General features: G+C 40.2%; 1 protein-coding gene across 1 annotated transcript; it reads right to left on the bottom strand.

Annotated features, from left to right (window-relative positions):
• Positions 1-9,300: 9,300 nt before the first annotated feature.
• LOC127212901 (basic salivary proline-rich protein 3) lies at positions 9,301-12,716 on the bottom strand. Its single transcript, XM_051173092.1, has 2 exons — positions 12,653-12,716; positions 9,301-10,457 (listed from the first exon to the last, which is right to left on the bottom strand). The coding sequence occupies exons 1-2, from the start codon at positions 12,714-12,716 to the stop codon at positions 9,301-9,303; spliced, it is 1,221 nt and encodes a 406-aa protein (XP_051029049.1).
• Between the last annotated feature and the right edge of the window lie 4,656 nt (positions 12,717-17,372).

The raw sequence follows: 17,372 nt of genomic DNA, 5'->3' as shown, positions 1-17,372 counted from the left end.
TAACTCTTAAGTAAATGATAAACACACTACAATCCACAGACCCAGAGAAGCCAGGTATTCAGGAGGGTCCAAGAGGGGATGAATGGATATCCCTGGAAAGGGAAACTAGAGTCTCCTTTTTGGACTGGGTCTGAATGGGGGTGGGAACTTGACAGATTGAATTGAGGGGAGTGTAGGGGAAGAGTACGAAGGAAATGACTAGAAAGTAGGATGTTGAGGGTCTGGTAGAAAACTAATACAAGGAAAATTTCCACAAATCTACAAAACTGATACCAGCTAAGACTCCCAGCAATAGTGGATATGTAGTTTGAACTGGCCACCTCCTGTGATCAGATTGGTGCCTACTCCGATTGTTAACAGTGAGCCTTCATTCAATAACTGATGAAAACAGATGCAGAAACCACCATCCTAAATGTGAGTAGCAATATAGTCTTGTAGTCTTAATGGAATGAAAATACTGGAAGTGTCCATGAACAGAACATCAGCTTGCTGGCTGCTGGGATCTGCACTATTACAGATCATTAAGAGATTCACCAACCTAACAATGAATGCTACTTTGAGAAGAAAGGGCTTTTATTTAAAAATACTGGCCAGGACTGCAAGTGTTCCAACTCTCAGGTGAAAGATCCAATGGAGGTATTGAGTCTCTCAGGTAGAGGGTGTCTCCTGTGAAAGTATTGCACCTCTCAAGGGAAGGCCATCCTAGCAGCTGGGAGTCAAGGAATTCAACCATGTCACACCACACAACAAATGTTTGGGGAAAAAGATGCAAGACAATGATGGCTAGCAGGGAACTTGTCAGGAGGCAGGCTTTATATAGGGCTTCTTGGGGGCAGAATTTTTTAAGGTTAGAGATTTCAAAGGTGGTGATTGATGGGATATCAAGCCAAGCCTCATGACTGGTAGGAGTTTGAGCTCAAGGATTGGTGCTTTTATTGTGTTTTCAAACCTGGAAATTGGCTCAGACCTTTTGTTATACAAGGACCGAAAAAGAAACTTGTAATTTTCTAGGTAAGGCCCTGGTTATTGTTAATCCAAGGATTTTAAAGACAAAAACAAAAAACAAAAAAACAAAAAAAAACCAAGCAAAAAAACAACAACACACACACACACACACACACACACACACACACACACACACACACACAAAGTTGTAATTTTGGGTGGTTGAGTTAATTCATATCAGGCAAAGTTTAATCTTTATAATGGATGTGTGACAGATACCTCAGTTATCTTCCTGATCAAGCAATAATTTCATACAAAAGCTGAACTAGTAGTTGGCTTCTCAGTTTTGAAACAATTGTCCTGTAAGAATAGCAGAGTCAGTGCAAGATTTTATGACAATCAGAAGTTTTGAAGAATAGTCCCACTGTACCAAGAAGCAGTCCATCTTGGGCAAGTTAGTTGACAGGGTCCATTCAAGATAGGAAGAAACTTCTTCATAACTCACAACCTAAAAACTATTTTGTATTTATGTGTCTTTCTAACACAATACGTTGCCCTCTAAACATAGTATTTGCCATCACAGAACAGATTGTTTTCTATATCATATCCCATTACCACAAAGAACTAAAGCCCATGTCAAATTAACTGATAACTAATACTCATGGTGTTTTTTTTTTTTTTGTTTGTTTTTTTTTTTTTTTTTTTTTTTGCTATGCCAGTCACCACTATAGAAAGGCCTCATAGTACTGAGAAAAATGTTGCTGTGACTGTCTAACAGACTGTCTCACTGTCTCAGGAGCCTTTCTAATGGAGTCACAAGGGAAACTGGACATTATCAATGCAGGGGAGAAAAACTCTAGAATTCTATAAGCAGAGCTTAATGGGGAGGATTAGCAGAAATTCAAGAATAGAATTTCAGTAGAAATGTAGAAGGCTGAGATGATTCATACTGCTTCACAGAAGCAAAGAACCTACTTCCTATTTATTCATGGTCTGAAATTTTGTGAGAGGCTAACTTTAAAGATAATAGATTAGTTAATATGGTGGCATTTCAAGGTGATCCAGAATTCAGCCCATTCATAATTATCGATTCTTATTTTAGAACTGCTTACAGTGAGAATTCATGATCAATAGTCAGAACAAGAAAGTTTGAAAAACTCAAACCAGACAAACATTGCTACAAGAAATAAGTTTCTGTAGATATTGCTTCCCTTAAAAGCCCATGAAGTTCAGAAGAGAGGGGCATGAGAGTACTCCAGAAGATGGCTGGTCTTCAGCCGCACAGAGCACAGCACAGAGATAGAAAATCACATGGAATGTTTTCCCTTAGGTAGAACAATGCCTCAATCAATCCTCTAAGAAGGTATTTCTCAAATTCAACTTCCCAATAACACAATTTTACATGTGTGGTTTCACAGTCCCAGGAGCCTTTACTTGAAAAGCTGAGCTTGCATCATACATGTGATGCTGATGTTGTAGACATGCAAAATGCAAGTTTACATGGTCGGAGACTTATACCCAGACTTCACAGGGAGCCCTAGGAGGACAGACAGTGTAGGTGGTATCACAACTCCTATCAGCAGTCCTGAGAGAGTGGTAATCCAAAGAAAACTAGGAAATGATTAATTCTAGGAACTTGGAATGTCTGTCAAAGACAGCGGTAATTCATGTGAGAAAAAATCATTACAGAAGAGGAATTTTTTGTGTGTATACCAGGTTGTAATGAAAGGGCCACTCATGCATCTAAGATCCTCCAACAGTCCTTTGCTCACTCATGTTGAAGAACCATACTTACACCAAGTTGTCTTCACTAGAGGTAAGAAAAGCAGGTAGGAAACCATGTGCCTTGGTTTTAGTAAATTAATAAAAGTACATTGGACATGCCCTTTTTATTTTTCTTATTTTACATATGGATCCCAGTGCCCTCTCCCTCCCATCTTCCCATGCTCCCCCCATTCCCCTCCCATCCCATTCCCCATCCACTCCACAGGGAGTGTGGGGCCTTCCAGGAGGGATCATCAAAATCTGTCAAGGCATTGGAGTAGGGAATAGGGCCTCCCTCCTGTCTCTAGGCTAAGGGAGTATCTCTCCATGGGGAATGTGCTCCCAAATCCTTTTATGCACCAGGGATATATCCTGGTTCCACTGTCAGATGTCCCACAGACTGCCTAGGCTTCCTAACTGAGACCCACATAAAGGGTGTCTGGGTCTGTCCAATGCTAGTTTCCAAGCATGAGTCTGGGGTCCATGAGCACCCCCTTGTTCAGGTCAGCAGTTTCTATGGGTTTCTCCAGCTGGTCTTGACCCCTCTGCTCATCACTCCTCCCCCTCTACAACTGGATTCCAGGAGTTTGGCTCAGTATTTAGCTGTGGGTATCTGCTTCTTTTCCATCAGGTACTAGATGAGGGCTCTATGATGGCATATAAGTTAGTTATCAATTTCATTATCAGGGAGGGGCATTTAAGATAGTCTTTCCACTATTGCTTAGGTTGTTAGTTGGAGTCATCCTTGTAGTTCTCCAGATATTTTTATAGTGTCAGTTTTCTCTTCAAACCTCTAATGGCTTCCTCTATTATGGTATATCTTGTCTTGCTCTCGTCTATTCGTCCCCCAACTCAATCTTCCTGGTCCCACATGTTCTCCTCTTCTCCCCTTCGCTTTCTCTTAACTCACTCTCCACTTATGCGCTCCACCCCCTGCTCCCAATACCAATATGCTCAGGAGATCTTGTCCCTTTCCTCTTCTGTAAGGTCCTTGTATGAATCTCTTAGGTTCGTCTCTGTATCCTAGCTTCTCTGGCAGTATGAACTGTAGGCTGGTGATCCTTTGCTCTATGTCTAAAATCCATATATAAGTGAGTACATACCATGATCCTCTTTTTGTGACTGGGTTAACTCACTCAGGATGGTTTCCTCAAGTTCCATCTGTTTGCTTGTGAATTTCAAGATTCCATTGTTTGTTTTTTTTTTTTTTTTCCATATTGTGTACCACATCTTTTTCCATTCTTCAGTTGAGGGGCATCTAGGTTTCTTCCAGGTTCTGGCTATTACTAATAATGCTGCTGTGAACATAGTTGAACAGATGTCTTTGTTGCATGAATGTGGCTCTTTTGGGTATATGCCTAACAGTGGAATTGCTGGGTCCTATGGTATACTGATTCCCATTTTCCTAAGGAACTGCCATAGTGATCTCCAAAATGGTTGAACAAGTTTGAACTCTCACCAGCAGTGGAGTAGTGTTCCCCTTTCTCCATATCCTCTCCAGCACAAACTGTCATAGGTGTTTTTTATTTTAGCCACTCTGACAGGAGTAAGATGATATCTCACAGTTGCCTTGATTTGCATTTCACTGATTGCTACCACCATGCACAAAACTTAAATCCAAATAGTCAAAGACCTCAACATAAACCCAACCACACTGAATCTCTTAGAAGAGAAAGTGGTGTGTACCCTTGAACAAATTGGCACAGGAGACTGCTTCCTGAACATAACACCAGTAGCACAGACACTAATAATGACAATTAATAAATAGGATGTCCTGAAACTGAGAGGCTTCTGTAAGGCAAAGGATACAGTCAGCAAGACTAAATGGAAGCCCATGGAATAGGAAAAGATATTCACCAACCCCACATCTGACAGAGGGCGGATCTCCAATATATACATTGAACACATTCTAAGAAGTACAAATGTCAGAGATGCAGGAAGTCATTGTCAAGAATGACTAAAAATCTAAGAAGCAAAGAAATGCTCATGTCACTTCTTCCCTAACAACACACAGCTCATCTGAGAAACACTTTCTACATGAGGGAGGTAAACATAATTAGATGCCTTGACAAATCTGGCTTCAAACCTACTGCCAGGTCTGATTTTATAAAAACTAACTCCACACAGATCCATGACATCCCTGGCCTTAACCTATACTGCAACCTACTACTGAAACTGCATAAGCCTAGTGGCCAAGGGTCTGCCATTACTGTCACTTCCTCTCTCTTCCCCAGTATAGGATAAAGGAAAGAGTGTGCCTTCTACCTAATGGAAAACAGCATAAAAGGGAGCACTGGAAGTTTATTTGAAGCTCAGTGTCAGGATCAACAACATGAGACCACTTTACATAGGCCAGATCTTTTAAAAAGAACATTAGGCTTGCACCCTCTTTCCAATGGGTTAGAATCAGTTTTTGCCTACGTTATTCCCAGGTTTGGGGAGTATTAACCTTTAGACTGTGCAAGTTTCTGAAACGCTGGGACTCAGATTCAACCAAGGTGAGCATCAACCACATAGGCTTAGAGACTTCCTTCGTTAACAGTAAATTAGAACCTTGTTCAGCAGAGTTTTTAACAAGACTCCACTGAAGGCAGGATATAGCACTTGGCAAAATATTGTATTGGCACTTGAAGTCAGGATGGTCAAACATGGAACAGGGCAGATGCTAAAACCGCCCACTGTGAACTACAATGTGTGTTTGAGCTGTTGGAACAATCTGAATGGCAGGCATAGTCACAAGCCCCATTCTGTGAATTTTTCTTTCAGTCATTTGAACCAGGGATGGTTGTAGTCCCTCACTGCTGGGGTGTTGTTTATTGAGGAAGTAGCACTGTGTTGGGGCCCTGTAGCTATAGCAATGCTATAGCAACCCAGAGGTAGCTGTTTCCAGTTGATTGCTACCAGAGCGGAGGAGAATTTTGCAATGCTGCATTACAGGGTTACTGGTGAGTGTGAACCCACTCCAAACACAGAGTGTGGCAAGGACAGACTATCTAGCACATGGAAATGCCTCCTTATCCTTGTCCAAATATGGCTTAGTGCAAACCTAGATTTGGAAAGCTTGCTAGTGCTGAAATAGCAACAATGCAGCAATTTGCTCCCCATTATCTGGACTTGGGACAACATGTAGTGCTGACATACTAGAAGAGACTGAAAACACAGAAAAGAGAATCTGGCTTGAATTTCATAAAATATTGTTATTAAGGAAATTAGATCATGAGGATGGTACTAGGAGAAATCCTTAGAAACAAAAAAAAATATATATATCAAACATAACGATGAAACCCCATATAATTAATTGTTTTATGATTCCTTCATTGGCTGTGCATTGTTCTAGGTTGATTCTAATTGTGGTCTCATAATGATGCTCTGCATATATTCAAGGTTTCTATACAACTCTCTTCTGGACTGGAGTTACAAGAGATTATGAGTCATCCAATGTGTTTGCTGGGAACTGAGCACTGGTAAGAGCAACAGTCTATGAATATGTAGCTTTTAGGAAAATCAAAATTCTGAAATAAACATTGGTATACAAGTAGTTGATTAAGTATCTGTTAATATGAAAAAATTAAATTAAATTATATATATATATATATAGTTATATAGTTAAAACACAAAATACCCTTTTGTCTTTTAAGTAACATCCACGAATGCTTATAATATCTTGACATTTTGACATAGTTTGACACCAAGCCATGATTTTATTAATCCAAGTGTTTCCAAACTTTTGATAGTTTGATTACTTTCAAAAATCAGTTTCAAAATTCAGATATCTCTTTTTTTTTCCCAAAGTAACTTTGGAAAATTTGGGAGGGCTCTTGGATATCCCAAAGGAACTAATCCTCTTTCCTTATCAAAAGGAAGAGATTCAGCTAAGATTATTGTATGTACTGAACTTTCATAGGAAACAGGAAATAATGTCACACCTTCATTGAGTTGCATAGATAGATATGATTAATATATGTTCAAGGAATTGTATGAAACACCTAAAAATCTAATGTATCTGTGTATATTGCTATTATTCATAATTTTAACTCTTAATAAATAAGCAAAGACTATTAGGAAGATAAATACCAAATCATATCAGAAAGACTCAAACTACACCTTAAAATCCATCATGCTCCATCTTATGTGGAAATCTGCCCATATATAGATAAGATGTTAGAGATACCAACCTAAATCCCAGAAATTGCAAGATAGAGGCAAAGTGTGAGTTTGATACCAGCCTAGCTAGTATACATTGAGAATTCTAAACCACAAGTGAGACCGTGTGTGTGTGTGTGTGTGTGTGTGTGTGTGTGTGTGTGTGTGTGTAGAATGAAAGGGAGATGGGGGAGAGAGATAGCAAGACAACACTAACCAAACTAAACCAAAGAAAGAAATAATCAATAAGAAATGTTGAATGCCTATGAAGTGTCAGAAGTGAGAATCAAGGGCACAATCCATAAGAGGATCAGCTTGCAACCACTTTCATATCTGAAACCTAGTTCAATTATAGTAATTGTAAGGATAATTGCCTTGTATCCTGTTTATTCCCTATTTCTTTAAAATTATAATGTATTAATAATAAATATTATAAAAGCAACTTATGTAAAGTTTTGCCCTGTAGAGTTCAGAAAATCTCAAGTCTTTCACTTGAAACTTGGCTTGTGGGTAAAGGGGGAAGAGAAGCTTTCCAGAAGCACTCATGAAAAAGAGCCATGGATGCTCTGATTTTGGATCCACAGCCTGTCACATTTACTATCCTCCATCCATCAAGAAAAGATACAACACAAGAAATTGTATTCTAGCTATTTATTGTGAAGCTGAAGATATAGTTATGGTTTCAGCGGTATACCTCCTTTTATTTATTTGTGCATAAATGAGATGGAGTCTTGATGTGTAGCTTGGGCTCGTTTTGAATTCAGTCTCTTGAGTGTTGGGAAGACAAAGGAACATGCACAGCTCTAGTACCATAACTTCTGAATGATATTTTCTCATCTCCTGTGTACAAACAAAAACCCAAACTGAGAAAGATAATAGATATGGACTGTTATAGCAGAAAGTTCCTGACTATCATTGCATTCACTGACAAGAATAGTCGGGAGCCTGATTTTGTGGCTTTTTCTCTCCTTCCATCCTTTTTTTTTTCCTAATAGTGTTTTGTTCATTCTTGTTAGGCACATAGCACACACATTATGTTCTTTAAGCTGTAGCTTATACCATGAGGAAATGAAGGTTGTTCTTAGTTAATTTATCTTTTAGCTATCACTGAAAATGAAAAATGACATACTTACAAAGTGTTCATTGTTAAATGCAAAGTGACATTGAAAGGTAACCAAACATCTATGAACAGGATGCAATCAAGATTATAATGGAATGGTTACATCATGTATGCTGTAGAATTAGGAGAATGGTGAAGATGAAAGAAAAAGCAGCAAGAGGTTGAGAGGAATAGAAACAAAGAGTTGGAGGAAAAAGAGTGTTGGGAAGGCAGAAAAATGAAGGAAGAAAATACTGATAAAAGAAATATATTGTTTGATGTTACTCTTACTGGTTGATGAATAAAACAATGCTTGGCCAATAGCCAGGAGAGGCAGGAAGATAGGCAGGACAAGAAGATGAGGATGATTCTGGGAATGGTAGCCAGAGATACTTCCAGGAGATATGCCATTTAGCCGGCCAAAGAAGTAACAGGTCCAGGCATTCTCTGGTAAGCCAAGACCATGTGGAAATGCATAGATTTACAGAAATGGGTTAATAAGACAGAGCTAGCCAATAAGAAGCCCTAGCCATTGGCCAACATTTTAATAATTAAAAATAAAGAAATATATTGTTTGAAATGGGAAGCAAAAGGTTTTTACCTATAACTTACAGGGAAAACTGTTGTTTAAACATTTCCAAGATGATACCAAAAGTGTCATTCCAAATGAGGTTTCCAGTGAGAAATGTGGAGAAATATAAAATGAGGCAGACATTTTAAATTTAGCAGCATGTCGAGGTATTTTGTTGTTAGATTACTATTTCACTTTACTTTTAGTTTTAGTGTGCTGGTTCAATGAGCCAAGTAAGCATTTGAAAGTCTAGAAGATATATAGACATATAGACTTGAGTATCACTTAACAGGAGCACTGAGCCTGAGTACACATCTATAATGAGTCAAATAGTAGCCTGACAGGGGACGTCCTTGAAGCTGAAGAGGAAAGCAGAGGGTCTCAGGGAAGGAAGATGACCCCAAACCAATGCAGGTAAGAGAAACGATATTACTGCAGAAAAGAACATATTGAAACAAAGCTCCAGAAATATCAAAATTATTTGGAATAATTTTTTAAATGCAAAAAAAAGTTGAAATAAAACACTTATAAATATGCTCTGTGGACATGTTGCTTCACATATCCATTTAGGGACTTTGTAAATGTGGAAAGTGTAGGAACTAAGGTGTTTGCTGCATAAATAAAGCACAATTCTAAGGAATGCTGAATTTAGTCTAATGAGGTAGTTGGCTTTGTGCCTTTACATTTGACCCACTGAAAAAATAATGGAGCTTTTATAGATTGAAATTGATAGGGTTATATCTGATTACCTTTTATTGCCTTGGTCAGGGCTAGGAGGTCAAGGGTGTGTCTGGTTGCCTTGGTCAGGGCGAGGAGGACGAGGGTATGTCTGGTTGCCTTGGTCTGGTCGAGGAGGTCGAGGGTGTGTCTGGTTGCCTTGGTCTGGTCGAGGAGGACGAGGCTGTGTCTGGTTGCCTTGGTCAGGGCTAGGAGGTCGAGGGTGTGTCTGGTTGCCTTGGTCAGGGCGAGGGGGTCGAGGGTGTGTCTGGTTGCCTTGGTCAGGGCGAGGAGGTCGAGGGTGTGTCTGGTTGCCTTGGTCAGGGCTAGGAGGTCGAGGGTGTGTCTGGTTGCCTTGGTCTGGTCGAGGAGGACGAGGGTGTGTCTGGTTGCCTTGATCTGGTCTAGGAGGACGAGGGTGTGTCTGGTTGCCTTGGTCAGGGCGAGGAGGTCGAGGGTGTGTCTGGTTGCCTTGGTCTGGTCGAGGAGGACGAGTCTGTGTCTGGTTGCCTTGGTCTGGTCGAGGAGGACGAGGCTGTGTCTGGTTGCCTTGGTCAGGGCTAGGAGGTCGAGGGTGTGTCTGGTTGCCTTGGTCAGGGCGAGGAGGTCGAGGGTGTGTCTGGTTGCCTTGGTCAGGGCTAGGAGGTCGAGGGTGTGTCTGGTTGCCTTGGTCTGGTCGAGGAGGACGAGGCTGTGTCTGGTTGCCTTGGTCAGGGCTAGGAGGTCGAGGGTGTGTCTGGTTGCCTTGGTCAGGGCGAGGAGGTCGAGGGTGTGTCTGGTTGCCTTGGTCAGGGCGAGGAGGTCGAGGGTGTGTCTGGTTGCCTTGGTCAGGGCGAGGAGGTCGAGGGTGTGTCTGGTTGCCTTGGTCTGGTCGAGGAGGTCGAGGGTGTGTCTGGTTGCCTTGGTCTGGTCGAGGAGGTCGAGGGTGTGTCTGGTTGCCTTGGTCTGGTCGAGGAGGTCGAGGCTGTGTCTGGTTGCCTTGGTCTGGTCGAGGAGGTCGAGGGTGTGTCTGGTTGCCTTGGTCAGGGCGAGGAGGTCGAGGGTGTGTCTGGTTGCCTTGGTCAGGGCGAGGAGGTCGAGGGTGTGTCTGGTTGCCTTGGTCAGGGCGAGGAGGTCGAGGGTGTGTCTGGTTGCCTTGGTCTGGTCGAGGAGGACGAGGCTGTGTCTGGTTGCCTTGGTCTGGTCGAGGAGGTCGAGGGTGTGTCTGGTTGCCTTGGTCTGGTCGAGGAGGACGAGGCTGTGTCTGGTTGCCTTGGTCAGGGCGAGGAGGACGAGGGTGTGTCTGGTTGCCTTGGTCAGGGCGAGGAGGTCGAGGGTGTGTCTGGTTGCCTTGGTCAGGGCGAGGAGGACGAGGGTGAGTCTGGTTGCCTTGATCTGGTCTAGGAGGTCGAGGGTATGTCTGGTTGCCTTGGTCTGGTCGAGGAGGACGAGGCTGTGTCTGGTTGCCTTGGTCGGGGCGAGGAGGGTGTGTATGGTTGCCTCCACCATGGGGTGGTCTGTGTTGGTGGGGTGGAGGATGGTGAGAATTGGAGTGTTTGTCTCCATCATGGGGTGGTCTTGAGTGTGGCATGTCCTCTTGCCTTTCACTGCTAGCAGAGGGTTGGAGTGGATATGCCTCAGGAGGTGGTCTCAGAAGTATGTACTCATCTTGCTCCTTAGTCTCTGTTTAAATATGATGCAGAAATATGATGAAACTAATGGTGGAAGACTTCCTTTTGTATTTCTCTGGCCTCATCACACATTGCCTGTCTAGAAGTAATTCCTAGCAGCCAACTACTATCATGTCTATTTCCTGGTCTTGAATATTGTTCTATATGCTAGTGATATGGTAGAATTCATTTCTAAACTATTGGGACAAGAAGTTTACCTTAAATTCATAAAAAAAGATGAAATTTTAGCTCATATGCATTACAATTCCAAGAAACCAAGTGGGATGGTTATAGCTGACTTATGAGACAAAGCTAGTTATTCAAGGATCTAAAAATGCACAGAAATGCAGCATAACCAGAGAAAGACAGAAATTTCCCCCAACAAATTCTCTGAATAGTCACACTGAGTATTGTTTCAAGAATGCAGTTGGTTAGGGAAAGGGGCATGGAAAAAAATTCTGTTCATTTCTAAAAATAAAACTGTAATTCTTGAGAGAAATATTGAGGAAAAAAGAAACAGCTTAACAAATCTTAGTAACATGGAAGAGTAAAAATAAGTACACTTTGCATTTGGGAGTCATGTCTCAACAGTTATTTCTCCTTTGGGGAACAGGAGAGCTGTTCAAACTGATGGGTCCCAGTAGGGGTAAAGAAGATTTGTCTAAATTATTAAAATTAACATTCCTAAGAAAAAAGACAGTGGAAGATAAACTTATCTTTAAATATAGGAAGGAAATACCATCACAGTTGACTTCTATGAAATAATATGCACTTTATCACCAATTTCATTGAAACAAGGTACTGGATTTCTCAAGAAAGTAAAATTACAGGAAAACTTAGGTATCAATTTTTTTAAACTCAAAAACATCTGATAGGAGATTTGATTTCCACTGGTAACCTCTACTATCTGTAAGATCTTGTCAGCCACACTCTGAAATGTTCTCATTTAGGCAGGTGGATGAAATGAATCACAACCACCTGCCTAAAAAATAGAGCATATCTTTATGTCCTCCTAGAATTGCTCCAAACTTATTGCTAGTATTTGGTATGTTTAATTCAAGGCCAAGTTTTGCTATATTATTACCTGTTTTCATCATTTCCTTTACTTATGTTAGCAAGCTTCCCCGAGAAGAAAATAAAAGGACAAACATCTATACCATGTCATATGTGCTACAGTTGCACACTGAAATTCTGAATGGCTGTGGGAATAAAAGCCCACCCCTAGGCAAAGATCAAACAGCTGCTGAGAAAGGGAGACTGAGTTTTCTTCAAAGGTGAATGTCCTGATCAGTTGTCCAATGGTCAACCCTAAACACATCTACATCATGCAACACTAAATAGACTCAGGTGTGTGTGTGTGTGTGTGTGTGTGTGTGTGTGTGTGTGTGTGTGTGTAATACAGAAGTCATGAACTTGAGAAAGAGTGGGGGAGAAACATGGGAGGAGTTGGAGGAAGGAGGGTAGGAATGGAAACAATGTAAATAGAGTGTTCATGTATGAAATTCTCTCCTCAATTTTTAAATTAAATATGTGCAAATTGAGCCTTAACATGTCTATTTTTACATATAAGGATCAAGCTTGCTATCTGATTCTCTGTCTCTCCAGCAGTTTGGGTGCATACTTACCTCCTTTATCTGTCTTGAACCCATTTTATGACAAGACTACTTCTCCAGTATATATAATACTTTGATTATAATATTGCTGTCCTCTATTCCCCTCTTTTTCTTACATACAAAAATTCATTCCCAGCATGTTTTCTAATACCTTCACTTGAGTGCTGAGCTGAGCTCGGGGCCAGCAAGGCCACTGTCAGCAGGACCACCAGCATCCTGGCAGAGGCTCTGGAGTTGCTCTCAGGTCTGTTGGAGTGAACACAACAGGGGCACTTCTCTTATAGGAAGGAGCAGAACAATGGTACTTTTGAGTTCCCTACAGGGTGACCTCACACCTGGCAAATAGGGTGCCTTGCATCTCTTATTTTTTTTTTTTTTTTTTTTTTTTTTTTTGGACCTGACCCGTATAGTAGGGTGGAAGAAAAGGCTGTCATTGTTTAATTTGGGAAAGGTATAATGGGTGGCTTGAATAACATTGTTGAAGGAGTACTGAGTGAGATACCAGCACATGTATTCAAAGTTAACTGTCAACATACTTTGAACTTCAGTCTGTTTGGTGAGACTGAGCCTGATCTTCAAATATGTGTTGTTGTGGGGAAGGGATATTAGTCAACAGTATTCTCATATCACAAAAGGAAGACAGCAGATACTTCTGACATTCTTTACAGCACAGATTCCATCAGCCATAATGTATGTGTTCCGTGTGCATGATATTATTCACAGTTTTAATTAATACAGCAGTCACTTCAGCTTAGGTCTGAAATTCACTGGGTTATCACCCTTGGAAACATGGTAAATGAAGACAGACATTCATTCTACTCTATATATTCAAGATTATACAAGATTTCCGGGCTGTATCCCTGATCAGTGAAGCCTTGGTGCTACAAAGCATTGGTAATGTAGAGTATCCCAACTTCTTAATATCCATGGGGCTTATGGTAGCTGAAACAGCTACAAATACCGCCACTGGGTTTCCACAGAAGTCCTTTTTTCCTTTACAAACAGCACTATTTAATGTCTCTAATATTTCAGTGTCCTCCCCTTTAGGAGACCATGCTATATACATTTCATTTTGGTCCCATTCCTTCTAAGAAATGTTTTAAATAAGCAGCACTTATAGTGATCGCAATTTCACAGATAAACACAGTGCTCTGTTACCTCCTAAAAAGTTCACTTGCATTGAGTAGATACTCTAATTTGCAGTAATATTCCATGCCATTTTCTCTAATTGGCCTGCAATGAGTAATTCTCTCAGAAATATCATGAAATGTATTCCCACCCTCCCATGCAACTGGCTCTTTCTTCCTGAGGTTGTCATATAATTCCTAGTATTGTTATGTGTAGTCTTTAGAGAATTCCTTTACTCATATGCTTTGCTATCATCTCACTAATATAGGCCTAGCACTGAGATCCACAGCAAATTACAATGTTGCGTTTGAACCTTGCTTTCTCAAGCACTGGAATCCTCATCTCAACTCTTTTTTCCCAGCATTTTGAGGAGGAGGGACAGCAGTCTCTCAACTGTTAACACCATTAATAAAGCCCAGAGACAGATATGGGTGTTCAAGCTGAAGACCAAAGAAGCAAAGCAGCCAGCCACTGGAGAATTCTCTCCTCTACCAATGCTCAGACCAAAAAGAATCCATTGAACCTCAGACTGCATCTCTAGACTGCAGGGCTCTCCACTAAGCCTCACAATCCTGGACTGCTATGTTCTCTTCAACATGGCTAGAGACTAATAGCCACATGAGACCCTTTGCTTATTCCTTTCATACCTCTCTAGTGCTGGAATTAAGGGTGTGAGCTGTTACTCTTTTTGACTAATTCATACTTCTGTAGCCCTGGGTGGCTTTGAACTCAGACAAATCTATCTGCCTCTGTCTCCTGAGTCTTAGGGTTAAAGGTGTGTGCCATCACTGCCTCAGTGGCTGTCTAGTGTGGCTTTGCATTCTGATATTTCAGACAAGTTTTATTAAATCATAAATAATATATCACCACACTCAACACCCAGATACTGTAATTCCATCAGATCACATAGCAGGTACTGGTATAGAGATGTGTTCAGAAGTTGTTTGCATCCAAATAGGGTTGGCTCTTGATTTTCAGTCCCAAGTTTGGATTTAGTTCCTTCTCCATCCTTCAAGAAATAGGGGTCCTTGATGTGGCTGAGAACTGGGGAAAGATTCATGTGATTCTTTGTTCTTAAACTATCAGACTGCCATCAACTTAGCTGATATGTTAAAGAATAGAAAACAAGAATCTTTCAAACCTTATAAACCAATGCTTCTCTCCCACCATTCCATTTAAATAGCTTATGTCAGAGAATATCTGACTATGATAGACAAGTCCTCACTAGACACTGTATGTGATGGGTCAGTGATCTTTTACTTTAATAACCCTGAAATGTAACAAATACATGTTTATTATTTGTAAAGCAGTCTGGCTTCCTTCTTATTTAACCTAAAATGAGCCAGGTGAGAAATGTTGCTAAAAAGTAGAGTATAACTAACTCTAGTACCTTTTAACACAGACATGGTTTTCAAAGGAGGTAATGATTAGAAGGGTTTGGAAGCAAATGTGACAAGTTTATAGTGCTAGAATTTACATGTGAAAGTCAATTGCAGTATTTTATCTGAGCAATGTACTGTCTAGTGGCTATTTATTGGAATAAAGAAACTGACATATATTCTAATATACATGTAATGATGTATATTTTCAAGCAAATAGATGTAGAAGTTGCACAATGTATTTAGCAGAAAGAAATTTTCAGCTCTTATGGAAAATCTGCAAATGCACATGGGAGCTATTCATTAATCATCTGAGCAAAATCTCTCTCTTAAGGTAATCTGTCTATCTGACTTTTGAATAGCTTTGTAAACTGTTAGGGGGTGATAATATGATTTAGAATGTTATTTAAAAGAAGTTTTTTCATTGTCTTTCTCTCTAAGAACTTATAGGAAGAGTAATCAAAAATTTATAATGCTCTTAATGTTCCTAAAACTCTAGTGGTCTAAGACACCAATCACTTCTCTAGCAAGAAAGGGAACAACACATTATTCTCTAGCTCTAAACTTCTAAAGATGAAGATGCCTCAAGACTTGAGAAAGTGCTCCTGAGGAACAAAATAAATGAAGGAATATACAAATATATTCTCTAATAGAAACCTTTATTTTTTTTTACTGGTGTTGCTACTTGCTAGAAATTCACATCTACTGAAATTAGAAGAATCATAGAGCATCAAAGGGCTGGGAATAGTGGTACATATCTATAGTTCTGGAACTCAGGTCGTGAAGGCAGGGAGATCCTAAGGATTGCACTACATAACAAGTTCAAGCTCAATCTGAGCAGTAAAAAAAGATCCTTTCTGAAAAATAAAAATAAAAGAAAATGAAAAAGATGATGAGGAAAGGAAAGACAAAGAGGGATAAGATATCATAGATATGGGTGAACAAAAGAGTTATTATTATTCAAGAGCAAAGCATTTAAGCTTGATGTGGAATCACATACCTTAAATCCCAGCACCTGGTAGAGAGGGGTTGGCAAAAGCAGTTTGTAAGCCTGGTCTACATAATGAGTTAGAAGCCAGTCAGGGCATCTGAATAAAACTCCTTACTCAAAGATTCAAAGATCTGTAAGAGCCAGAGGGAATAGGTACCTGTAATAGAATAGCATTGCTAGAAATGATAGAAAAGTTGCACACACAACTTATCGTTGTTATCACTGTAAACACAAGGCCTGCATAAGACCAAGCCAGTGGAAAAACACAGAATGGATGAAAGATGGAATTATGAAGTTGTACCACTACCTGAGGAATAATTGGTGGCTGCTCTTGTACAGTTTATTCAGGGATTCAGAATTTTGGCCCAGTAGATGCCCCACATTCTTGCATATACAAGCAGAATTAAATAGACTCAGTTGGTAATTTTGAAAAATGACATGGAAGGCATATGAAGTTAGAAGGAGACAAAGATGATTGTTGGGAGGACAGGCAAGAAATTGGAGAGGCAGGAATAGAGGTTTAGATTTGATAATAGTACATTATATGTGTATATGCAAATTAAATAAAATATAAAATATTCCATTAAAAATCTGATTCAAAAGGCATTGAATAAAATTAGTAAGTGCTCATGTGCTCTCCCAGAAAAAAAATCATTTAAAGGTAAGATATACAGACATGACATTCATTAATAGATTGCTTTTGTAGTACATCAGAAGCCTGGTGAATATGCTTATGATTTAAGAAATGCAATTATTATTAAAGCTTAGGAAGTATTTCTACCTTTAAAATATAGCCTACTATAAACAATTTGTTTGTTTTCTGGATGTTATCCTGCCTCTCCTTCTATGTGAATACATAAGAGAGAGAGAGAGGAAGACAGAGACAGACTGGGGCACATAGCTAGAAGGATGCAAGTCCTGGAACTTGGTGATACCTGGACAGTCAACTCCCTTTATAAAAGACTTGGCTTGTGCCTCAGTCCTCTCATACATAAAACTGAGACGGAAGTGATGTTTGCTATATTTAGAGTAGGGTAAAGCTGAGGGTTAAATGTCACAAGATAATTAGCTGATAGATGTAACATGAATAAATAAATGACCTAGAGACTGATATTGGGGTTCAAGCTTCAAGCTGAAGTTGGGAAGAGCAAAACAGCCACCTGCTAGCTTTCACCTGGAGCTCAGGCTGAAAGGACTGATCCATGCATGAACTCTTCACCAAGTCTCAAACCAATGACTCTCCTCAGTGTGGCTGGAGAAGGAATGCCTCATATTGAATCCTGATACTGACCTATATACCTCTCACGAGGTCTTGGATTAAAGATGTGAGCTATAATTCTCTTTTAGACTGATTCAATCATGTATAGATCTGG

This window comes from Phodopus roborovskii, unplaced genomic scaffold (genome assembly GCF_943737965.1).
Source record: "Phodopus roborovskii unplaced genomic scaffold, PHOROB, whole genome shotgun sequence".
Taxonomy (NCBI): Eukaryota; Metazoa; Chordata; class Mammalia; order Rodentia; family Cricetidae; genus Phodopus; species Phodopus roborovskii.
The sequence above is the reverse complement of the archived record's forward strand: the minus strand, read 5'-3'. Positions and strand labels throughout refer to the sequence as shown.

Coding starts and splice junctions, on each gene's coding strand:
- LOC127212901 (XM_051173092.1), bottom strand. CDS start 12,716: ATGCTGGTGGTCCTGCTGACAGTGGCCTTGCTGGCCCCGAGCTCAGCT. Junction 10,458..12,652: donor AGCTCAGCACTCAAGTGAAG/GTATTAGAAAAC, acceptor CTCCTCGACCAG/ACCAAGGCAACCAGACACAC.